The sequence below is a fragment of the Grus americana genome, chromosome 1 (genome assembly GCF_028858705.1).
Source record: "Grus americana isolate bGruAme1 chromosome 1, bGruAme1.mat, whole genome shotgun sequence".
In the NCBI taxonomy this organism is placed as follows: domain Eukaryota; kingdom Metazoa; phylum Chordata; class Aves; order Gruiformes; family Gruidae; genus Grus; species Grus americana.
The window spans coordinates 134786719-134798775 of record NC_072852.1 but is presented as its reverse complement, the minus strand read 5'-3'; the positions used below and the strand labels follow the sequence as shown (position 1 = coordinate 134798775).

At 43.6% G+C, this 12057-nt stretch overlaps 1 protein-coding gene across 1 annotated transcript; it reads right to left on the bottom strand.

Annotated features, from left to right (window-relative positions):
- Nucleotides 1-2754: 2754 nt before the first annotated feature.
- Nucleotides 2755-11340, bottom strand: RBBP7 (RB binding protein 7, chromatin remodeling factor). The gene is made up of 12 exons (XM_054827219.1): nt 11120-11340; nt 10647-10791; nt 8548-8690; nt 7887-8060; nt 7469-7584; nt 6721-6881; nt 6162-6288; nt 5991-6068; nt 5320-5396; nt 4814-4871; nt 3921-4031; nt 2755-2957 (listed from the first exon to the last, which is right to left on the bottom strand). The coding sequence occupies exons 1-12, from the start codon at nt 11133-11135 to the stop codon at nt 2889-2891; spliced, it is 1275 nt and encodes a 424-aa protein (XP_054683194.1). The 5' UTR covers nt 11136-11340; the 3' UTR covers nt 2755-2888.
- Nucleotides 11341-12057: the final 717 nt, after the last annotated feature.

Genomic DNA, 12057 nt, shown 5'->3' with positions numbered 1-12057 from the left:
TGCTTTTGAACCTACCAGCATCACTTTTAGAGAAACCAGTCTGGAAAAAGGTGTGGAAAGAGACACGTCTATGCTTGAGACCCAGTGCCTACAACTCAGGGGGGTCCTGGTGACAGCAGGCAGGCACTTAAAAACAAGCAGCATCAGAAGAGCAACAAGAAGAGAGCTGCCATTAGTAGTTCACCCCTCCATCCCACTCTCCCTAGTTAGCGAGGCAGTAAGACTTAAGTATTAACAACCCAGCCATAACAGACACACAAAGCTGAAATCACTCATTATAGGAATGAGCTACAGCAGACATGCTGGTGCAAAGCAGGCAGTAGGTCTCCTTGAAGAGGACCTGAGGTCCTTTACTGAAGAGCACCAGCAGCAGGAGGGATCACATAACAGCCCACAGCTGTATCTGTGCCAGGAAGAGCCACCAGCACGCTCTCTGGGAAGCACTTTTGTTTTTCCAGTAACAATCAGCCAGGCCCTTGACCTCTTAATTTCCTGCTTTTCAAGAGCTGTTCATGTCAAAATGAATGTCAAAAGGAAGTAGGACCTGACTAAAAACCGTGCCCAAGTTCAGTATGTTTAATGCTTATTATTTGCTGCCACGTGCAAATTCAATTATCATCCAGAGTTCCCCTTAGGCATCATTGTGGGGCCCTTCCTGTGAGGCAAGGAGAGCTGCCGGCCGGCTCACACGCACCCGGACTTTGCCAACAGACACTGACTCTTCTGGCTGAATGACCATCAGCCAAACAGTAAACAGGAAAGTCAGCAGCACCTTCGCTCCACGGCTTCATGCCATTCCCTCACAGCACCAGCGCAGGGACGATCTGTGTAGGCGATGACCAGAGGGGCCATGCTGGCAGGAGGTCAGTCCTCCAGTGACATATAGGCGAGCGCCTTCCCAACGAACAAATGCATTACTTCAAAGAGCAGCGGTGGGCTGACCCTGCCAGCAGCTAAACACCCCCACAGCTGCTCAGTCACACCTCCCCACAGCAACGCAGGGGAGGGAACAGGAAGAAAATCTTGTGGGTAGAGATGAAGGTCAGTCCATAGGTGGGTGAGAGAAAGAAGGGAGAAAAATAAAAAAGTAACGTGGAATCACTTGCCACCTCCCAGAAGCAGGCTGATGCCCTGCCGGCCTCCAAGCAACGGCCACCATGGCAGGCCCCTTCTTCTTTCTCTACCTCATTTTTTAGTGCTGAGTGCGACGCAGGGTAAGGAACTATATTCCCTATTCCCCTTTGGGCAGTTCAGGTCAGCTGCCCCGGCGGGGTCCCCTCCCCACCTCATGCCCACCCCCAGCTGTGGTGCGCAAGCACTGGTCAGCACCAGCTAAACCATGAGCGCATTACCAGCACCCTCCTAGCCATACATCCTGCACCGCGTACACGCAGCACCATCTCCGCAGCGTGGACTGGAGCGAGCTCCATCCCAGCCAGACCCAGCACAGGTAGGTTAAGACACACAGCTTGAGCCCAGCAGCCTACCAACTTGTTAAAAATTCAGGTAAAGACAAGAGCAAGATAGGCATTTTCAACATTGAAAATCACATTTTCAGTGTCACTCACCAAAATCTTCTCTTTTTTTCAGTTTGAGCAGAAAGACCAGGACAGCCAACAATTCACTTAAGACAGGCCTCAATTAAATAACTAAAAGCTTTAATTTAAACTCGTTAGACACAGATTTGTCTGACTGACAACTTCAAAGGTGATCCATAACTTGCCAGTAGAACCATGATAAATATGGAGGTATTTTACTTCTGCATGGTCCAAATTCTCCAGCTTTCCAGTCAGCCAGAGGTTTAGAAGCAAACTGTATGTTTGTCTTGTATTTCTTCAGATGTTAATGTATTTTAGACACATGCCCAATTGCCTCACATCATTTTAATCCAAAGAAGCTACAGGAAGGCTCTAACTGAACACAAGCAAGATCAATTCACTGAGATCACATTGCCATCCTAGCACCCAAGATAGGAAAATGTTAAAGGCCAGTGCTTCCACCACTACTCAGGGAAAAAAACCACCACAATCCCACCCCCAAAAAACCCCAACAACTAAAACACAAAACAAAAAAAAAAAACCCCACAAAACAAAACTAAACCCCCACTAAAACCCAAAACACAACTCAACAGTTCCTTGAATCTGCTCACGATTTATCCATGAACTTTTCAGGAGTGAGACTGGCGAAGCCCCTGTGTTCCCCAAAGGTCCTGCTGGCTCCTTCACAAACGGAATGGTGACAAGTTAGCGATTCCAAGTTTTTCACATCAAGACAACTCTCATTCCCCCGATCTTTAATTGTGGGGTAAGTCATACACTATATCTCTATTGCCACATAGAAATTAAATTCTATTTGGGCAAAAAAGCATTCACTTTATGTCAATGGACACCAAACACACCAAACACTTTATTTAATAAATTTTATTTATGCAAAGCCAATCCAAAACTGTTGTGTAAAAGTGAAAAGCTCTTTTTACATATTAATAAAAAGTTTTTTTGCATGTGCGCACACTTTCTGAGTGGAAAGAGTGAGGATTTGACCATTATTTACAGGAACCCACTAAGTTTGTTTAAAAATATAGACATAGGTATTAGGTCATTCTCATTTTCCCTAAAAGCTAATTGCTGTACAGTATACAATTGCTCCAAGTGCCCAAATAACCAAGGGTATCCCATGACAACATGACTATACAAGCTTTCCATGCCCAATTAAGAGTACTCTTGTTTTGATGTAATGCTTCTGCCCAGTGCCTGGTTGTTTTTTTTTTTTGTTCGGTTGGTTTTTTGGGGGCTTTTTTGTTTGGTTTTGGGTTTGGGGTTTTTTTTAGTGTATATAGTAATCAAATTATATTACTATGTCACATTCAGTATTTCCTTGAGGAAGAAAAGTTATGTTCCTTGACCCTCCAGTTCAGTTGCTGCTATATCTGGTTCTTCATCATTGTAAATGTTTTCTGCCTAAAGACACAAAAATATTACAAGTGGTAGACACAATTGTTTTTAAACAATCTTTTACACTTTATATAGAAAAAAACATGATAATGCCAAGAAGGCACACGCATCACCCCTGCCCTAAAGGGACCCTTTCCCTGCTTTTACTTAAAGGGCAGCCAAATTTAGGAAGGTGCATGCAGTGGCTAGACTTCAGCAGTTGTCTTCTTGCACGATTTTATTTCAGCAGGATAAGCCTTCGCTATTTCATTCCTTACTGTGAACATTTTTACTTGGACTTATCTCAACCTCAGTCTGAGCACACAAAACAAGTTAAGAACAGGTATTAAAAACTGAAAGCCTGACTTGTGATGGACATTTAAGTCTGTTACTTTTTTTTAAACTTAAGTTATTCCCAAGTGATTTTATTCCACATTTCATAGAATTATAGAATTGTTTTGGTTGGAAAAGACCTTTAAGATCATCAAGGCCAGCTGTTAACCTAGCACTGCCAAGTACACCACTAAACCATGTCCCTAAGCACCACTACATCTACACGTCTTTTAAGTATCTCCAGGGATGGCGACTCAACCACTTCCCTGGGTATAACTGATCAAATTTCTGTAATGTAAAATAATATGAGCTAACTAGAGAGTGAGAAAGCATCTTGCTTCACAGTCAACATGCACAGGGGTGGTGGGGGGCTAAGAATAAGTCTTGGCTAGTATTGGATTTAAGTTTTCAACTACCACGTTTATTCTATTAACTAGTACCTAAGACTCGGAGTGAAGAAGTGGCTAGCAGCTGCATTTATTCAGGTTGTTTTAGTCTTTGTTTTCTTTTGAAAGTCTTACTCTGCATTTGAAGAGTGGAAGTACAGGGGAACAGACTACTTTCAGTCACCGAAGGCACAAGCTGCCCTAAGAAGTGATTTCAGTTTCATTTATGCAACTTGCTTCAGAGCAACTCAAGAGCTGTTGTGACACTCACCATTTGCCATATCTGCATTATGTTGTCCTCCGACACAGAACAGATTACCCAAGGCTCATTAGGATTCCAACTGAAATCTGAAATTTTGGCAGTGTGTCCTCCATGAATAAACTGTTAAAAAACCCAGAAGCTTCAGTAAGCCATTTCATCTCTAGAGAGAAATCTGTTAAAACCCAAGATTCCAAAGTTAAACTCATCATGCTGCTGACGACACCAAGAAGGAAAACTTGCTACTAGAGATTCAGAGTACAGAGGTAGAGATGCGTGTGAAACAGTGCATTCCATTCATTGCTTATGGACGTGGATGCAATCACCGAGACAGCATTTAAGGCGACAGTTCATATTGTTATAGCAACAGCTGACTGACATCCTCAAAATGGTGCTACTTCACACAAGGCTGGGCTGTGAAATCTGGCCATATTTTATATCCATTACCTCATCTAATCATCTGAGCACTTATACAGTTGCACAGGAAATGAGGAAACCAAACTATGAGCATTTTTAATTGTTCCCTAAGGAAGCAGAACAAAACGTAACCCTTTGTACTTTTTACATCAGCAAGGCTAGTTATATGGGACCTAATTCGTCTAACGCAAGATAAACAATTTGAGGCCTTGGCTTTACACGCATTTAGTTACAAGAGTACTGACAAGCACATGGCCAAACTATAAATATGTTCAACAATAAAGATGTGTAAATCACATCCAGTACAGCTTTGAAAAAATGTCACTACCTTCAGAACTGAACAGAGGAAGCCTACTGCAAGTTAGTGCAATGGATTGAAAACCAGGGAGGTGAAAAGATTTATGAAGTGATGCAGTTCTAGTAGCAGTCCTAAGGCATCATATGGCCATGTAGTGTGTCAGCAGACTGAAGCCTGACCAAAAGCATACCAGCAGCTCAGGAGGTCCATCTTCTGCATCCTCTGCAGACTGCTCTTCTCCAATTTTACTGGAAGACAGCAGTTCATATTTTTTATTAATAATGAAAATTGCATCCTATATCAGCTTAACTTAACAGTTCCTAGCCTTTGTTTCCAGTATTTGCTTTTGCTATTGGTTTTTATCACTGTCAAATAACCTCAGGTATAAAACATCAACTGTTTGGTGTTACCATTACTGAAATAGAATCTAATTTGCAAAGCACATGGAGGCAGAAATCACTTGTTACTAAAGACAACAGAAAACAAGTCTATCAGCAAGAAATCCTTGCAGAGTAGTAACGTGCAAGTCCTGTGCTGCTTCTACTGTATACCCAAAAGACCAGGTCTGAATTAAGCAGGCAAGGCAGGCTAGAAAACATCACAAATCACATCTTCCAAATAAAGTACGTTTGCAGCTTTTTTTTTTTTAATATATCATCTGTTCATATATACTAAAAGAAAGGAATTGCTCTTCACCTTAGATCCCATACGTTAAGCCGACGATCAGTACCACTTGAAGCAAGAATTGTTTCATTATGAGGAGACCAGTGAACCTATTGAAAGAAAACAACTTGACTACAACAGTTACTAATTTCAGCGTATCCTAAATAACCATCACCAACACCTGGCCACTAATTTTCAACATCCATACTCAATAAATCAGTTTCTTCCAGCACAAAGGATATTCTATAGCTCAAATAGAGTGCTTTAAAGTCTTAAGGCTTCTCAAACTGGACAACCAATGTTATTTCGCTGTTACAGATTTATCATATCATGAAATTTAATTGTCTAAAATTCATTGTTACTTGTACCTACTAAATAGGCAGATTCACAATACTAGATTTGAACCCAAGTCCTCTCTACAGGCAGAGATTTTAGAGAAACCTTCTACCTGTATTGAAGGTACTTGCAAACTCCAGGTATCTTTTTAGGAATAAGCTGCTGCCTACTTGCTTCAGAGTCAAGTGGTGAAAGGCAGAAAGAAACTACGTGGTATCGTCTGTATTTGTTGAACCAAAATTCACTATTTTATGTTTAACAGACTTTTTTATTATGGTTGGTCACCATATGAAAATCTACATGTTCTTGTCCAAGTCAGTACTCTTCTAGTTTTTTTTCCCTACAGCTTGTGAGAAAAGTTTACCCACCTGAAAAATTTCATCTTTATGAGACTCAAAAGAATGGAGTTTCAATTTTAAGTTTCGAAGATCCCATAGAGCCACTGTCTGGGAGAAGTAACAAGAAATTGGTTTTACTCTAATGGCTATAGAACCATCATCTAGAATACTTATGAATTTAAAGTATACACAAGTAAAAACCTTGTCAGCAGAACCAGTTGCTAGAATGAACTCGCTGTAAGGATTGAAGGACAGACAGTTGACCTCAGCTGTATGAGCATCTACAGAATGACTTGGCTTGGACGTGGTATTAGATCTTGTGTCCCAACTGTGGCAATGAAGGGTTTAGGGGAGGGTGAGGGGCAGGGAGGAGAGAGCGAAAGTGAACAAATATAAGTTTTCACAGGTTCTTTTTCACTACACTACACATTAGTTGAAGAGACTACACTATTACTAAACCTAAGTCTGAAGCTACAGTTTTTATTTCAGAGCTTTTCAGTATTTTATTTGTTGTACATGAGCAGTTCACACCAGGAAGCTGACATACATACTAATTACATCTTGTTTTCAAGTGATGTAAATGCATTAAATGACACACATATTTCAGTGATTCTACAGCATTACTATAGTTGGTTGCACTAAAGACCTACATGAGATCATTCCAGAATTCAGATTTTTTTTTTTTTATCCACTTGCTCTGGACTGGTCCACTGACAGCACACAGCAGGCACTATCCAGAAACTGCTTAACCCCAACTTACATCATAAGCTTCTGATCATCCGCCACAGATCCAAACAGAGATTCATGGAGCAGATGCCATGCCACGTCTTCTACTACTGCAGAGTGCCCAGTAAAGATTGCTTTTGCATCAACAATTTTGCCTTCTTTTGGTCCAGCACTTATATCCCATAAACACACAGTCTGTAAATAAGAGTCATATTCCATTGTCATGCAGACTCTGACTGTATTATTTTTCAAATAAATAAATAATCACATTCTACATATAAACAGAGAGATGACACTCCTGAAACAGCTGTTTTGGAAAAGGAACACTTAGTATGCCATGAGATGTGAGCTAAGTTATCAATCAGCTTTCTGCAAATTAAAGGCCAAAGGATTATTTGTAAGGTCACAAAAGCAATTTACGCTTTTAAAGTCCACAAAGAAATGTGTAAGCTATTAGTTCAATTGATCTTTGAGAGTCTTACTAATTTATGGTCTCAGACCCAAGCCAGTTTAAAGGGTTGTTATACAACTTCTTCCAGCAGACAACTACAAAAACATTCTGTTCTTACTTCATCAAGAGTGTTACAAAGAACGGGCTGTTGATTACAGCCTAAAGTCAACTGACAGCATTAAGAAATATAATTACAGTATGTGAGAGCCTTCCCACATAACAATACACAGCTACACTAACCCAGTTGTTCTGTACTATCTATTACAGCATAAATTAGGAGGAATTGTTTGGTTTGATTTTTTTTAAATAGGGGAAAAGATGTGGTTTTTACATGATCATCTGATGCACTGAGAAGATGTCCACTCAAATTTGAGTTCCATGATAAGCCATAGCCTTCCTTCTGGTGCCCTCTTAACCTAAGATCAGGATTACACTCTCCACTTGGGTCTGAAAGAGAAGAAATTCCTTCCATTTAGCTTCACCCTGCACACCAATCCATAGGAGCGTCATTATCACTTAAGAACTTTGTTTCCATTGCAATAATTATATTTTATACATCAGTCTCTTCAGAGTGCTGCTTCTACCAAGATTCTCTTACGATATTGAGCATGACCAGGCAGTCAGCAGAGATATGTGCTGCTTTATTTGGATTCCAGAGCCCATCACCTCTCCGCCCAATTACAGTTAAATACAAGTTTACCCGTCAATGACGAGAGGCATTTTGCTTAACTTCAAGAAGTCTGACCCACCTGGTTTTGAAGGATGTTTAGTGTAGTCAAATACCAACACATCAGCAGATGGTGTTTTTGTAGCAATGATGCACGGATTCTGTGGCATGTAACGAGCACGGTTTACTTCACCTTCATGGTTAATTTTAATCTCTGTTTCAATTTTGCCAGTCACAGATCCAAAGCCACCAAACTCTACATTTGTCAGAAAAAGGTCAGTTTATCCTATCAACTATTTTAAACATAAAACAGCATTTCATACCATCTCCCCCACTCCAAGAAACAGTAGTAAGCATCTTATCATAATACCATAAAGCCTATGAAAGACTAGCACCATGTGACACAACAGCATTAACCCTTTAGATATTTTGAATCCTCTACGATACAAACTCTTTCAGAGCTTTAGTCTCTATTTGAGGTAGATGCTTATCAGTTTTCACCACAACTGACAGAGGCAGTAGAAATACTAGTAGGGATTGTGTATCACGATGTTACCTAAGTTCTTCTGAAATAAGAAGTTTTCTCTTTTCAGTCAGAATTAATGAATTAATGATCTAGAATTAGCGTGAGCTGATAAGTACATGTCAGCTTTAGTATTTAACAGAAAGTCAGAATACCATTGGACAGAACACTTAGTAATGTCACTGCTAAAACATAATCTAAGAATGCATGTGCTGCCCACCTCCTTTCTCACTGTCATATTGCGAAGCATCAAACTGATCATCATTGGGAATCTGGACTCTTGCAACAACCAGGTGGTTCTGTTCATCAGACGTGTGTGTTCCCAAAACCAGCCAGTGTAGAGCATAATCCTTTCCTTCTGGCCTGTTTAGAATAATAAATGCATGGAATAAAATCATGTGCTTAGTTCCAGAAGTTTGATAGCTAGCATCAATAACATTCAAGATCCAAACTTCTTCAGAGAGCTAGAAAAGAGAGACTCGTGTAAGATATCCCTTCTTTTGTTGCAAGAGACTCTGAAATAGATTCCGACATAAGCAAGCAAAAGATACAACCAGCAAAACTAGAGTGACAATACAAGTCAGTAAACATTGCCACTATGGCTTGAAAGGGACAATTGCAATTTGCACAGTAGTTAAAGGTGAAACTAATACCTACTTCTGTCTCTAATTCCCCTAGCAGCCGCATAGTATTGATTTAGAAAACAATCAGTACTACTTTCTATAAAACACAAATACTGAGGACAAGTGGCAACCTATTTTAGTTACTTCTTTTAGAAGCTTTTACCAGTTATTATTTTATTTTAGAAGCTCATTTTTAAACACTGCACAAATCCTAGCTGACTAGAATCAAATTTCTCTTCTGGTGATTAAATGCAACATTTAGTACTACGTAAAAGGCCGGATGGGCATTGCCATTTATCTCTGAAAGAAAAAAATGTGAACAGTCAACACCAAGCAACTTCTGCATTCTTGAAAGCAACAAACTAATTAGGCTGTCTGAATCCAAGCAAACAGGAATCATTTGGGCAATCACAAAGCACCATAAACCAAGTATTACTATACCACTTCCAAGACATCATCATACATTTTGAGGGGGAAAGAAACAAAACAAAAGACACACAATGCACACGCACTTACTTGCATCAGGAACAGGTGTCCCATCATGTCAGGTGCCATACAAAGAGGCAGTCCTTGCCTTAAATGGCTTACATTTTTTGACACTGGATAATTGGAAATACCACATTTTAAACTGAATATTAAGTCAATCTGCAAAATACGAGGCAAGCAGAAGTGTTCCTCATAAGGGCTCCACACCCTCAAATCCCCACTTCGTTTTCTCCATGCCATCACTAGTTAGCTCACATCTCTCAACACCTTCCCCAAATATTCTGGTATACAAAATTAAGTCATCACCTAACCACCAAATATAACATCACATAGGTAAGGTGGAATTTTAAAGAGGAAAGAGACGATCCTCTGATTATTGCATGAACTTTACGCGTAAAATATTTTAAAACCTAGCTGTACCCAGTTTACAACATGAGGGACCCAGTCCTTGTACCCTACCTCAATGGAGCCCTGAGCAGTTACTGCAACAATTGAAGTTCTATAGTAGCTGGTACATAATCTATCCCCATCTTCAAAATTCTTTAAGAAATAAACCAGTGAGCCCACAATTTTCAGGGGAGGTAGAAGAACGGGAAAATGAAAATGTGAAGTTAACAGTGAGCCAGGGACAGAACCAGGATGTGAAGCACCAGTCTTAGAACAATATCCTCTTAAGTAAGTCCAGACTTAAAACAAACAAACAAAAAAATCAGAGACAGATACTATAGCTTCTACAGAATAGTAATCTGTAGCATACATGAGGAAAAACAGTCTTCAAGAAAAAGCTAATTTAGTACAGAGATTTCTCTGATCAGAATTAACAATAGAAGAGTGTTAGGTTTCTTATGTATCAATAAATTGAGAAAGATTTCTCTCCTCATACCTCACATCTTCTGCGAGGCTAAGCTAGAGTTCTGTGAAGTATCAACTTGTGACTTCTTCCCCCAGAGCTTCTGCATACCCAAGGGGTTTTTAAAGTTCTAAGCAAAATAAAGTGTTACAAGCTCACAAAGAGGAGTCTAACCCAAATTATTCTTTTCCTGCATGGTTTTTATCCTCAAGTTACTTAGCAGATATGGTTAAGAGACACAAAGAACAGCAGAACAAGCAATTGCACATAGCCTCAGCTCCTGCTTTGCAAACTAAGCAAATCATCAGCTGAGCCCAGTGCCTCCCTGGCACCTTCTAGGCCTCTCATTCCTTCTCTCACCTGGTCACATCAGGCAGCCACTGCACGGTGAGACTGGGCCACTCCAGAGCATGTGTCATCACCAGGTCGTACAAGAAGGGGGTGTTTTTCTTCCAGATCTTGTACTCTTCGCTGATGACGCGCTCCTCCACCGTATCCTCCAGCACTGCGGGAAGGGAGAGAGATGAACCAGGTGCTGGACTTCTGGGGCCGCTGAACCGCGGCGCGGGGGGAGGGAGGAGGCACCGCCACGGGCAGAAGCTATAGCAGGGAGGGGGCGGGGTAGGAGAGGGGGTCCCGAAGCGCCCTCAGGGGCAGTCGGTGGGAAGATAGCTGCAACCGCCCCACCCCTGCTACCACCCTATCGGAAGCTCCTTGGAGAGGAAGCGCGGGGCTCCTCAGGCCCGCCACACCGCCCGCACACACCCTCCCCCCCGGCACACACGTCCTCACCCCACTGCCCAGCCGGGAAGAGGGAAGAAGGAGTCTCGTACCTTCTTTGCTCGCCATTTTGGGTGTGGTGGGCGTGCGCGCACAGGCAATGCGCAGCGCGGGAAGCGGCGGCTAACGGCGCCGGAGGGAGAGAAAAGCAGGGCAGGAGGGAGCGAGGGCCGCGGCCGACGGCCCCAACGGCGCTGCCGCCGCCCCGCCGCGCGCGGGCTTCACGACTTCCAACCCCCGCCTCGCACCCCTGCGCATGCGCTGCCGGCGGACCCGCGGCACCACCGCCCACAGCGGCAGCCAATGGAGTGGGCGGAAGGGCCGCGAGGGCGCGCGCGCGCGGGGCGGGGCCGGCGCGAGAAGGGGCCACAGGGCGGCCGGGGCGCTCCAATCAGGCGCTGGCGCGCGCTGAACCCACGCGGAGCGGGGCGGGGCCGCCCTAACGGCCGGGCGCGCGCAGGAGCCCCCTGAGAACCGCGGGCGGGGGGAAGGAGGCGCAGTGGCGGAGATGCTGTTGCCGCAGCGCCTTCCTGTCCCCAGAGCGCCCGGACTTGGCCCCGAGAGGGCTGACACTGCGCCCGGGAGCGTGCGTGGCCGTGCGGCGGCCACCGGATTACGGGGTGGGGCGGAGCGGACGGTTTGGGGGCGGAGGGAAGGCAGGTCGGCCTGGCCGCGCTGTTGCCGCGAGGTGGGGCTGTAGGTAAAGCAGCTCCAGCGAGGGTGCCGGAGTGGGAGCTAGCAAACGGGCGTCGTGCTGCCTCACCGCAGGTCAAGGGCGCTAACGGAGCAACCTGGCAGCCCGTTCCAGAAGCCGCCTCACCGCACCCGGAGGAAGGCTGGCTCGTAACGCAGAGGCTCAGGCGTAGCACCCTCTTCAGACGTACGGGTTTGATGAGCGTCATCTGCTCGCCAGAATTTTGCCGTTGTCCCAAAATCGCAGCTTAGCAGGAAGGCATCAGTGCCGCTGACAGGCTGCTACACGAGCTGTGCG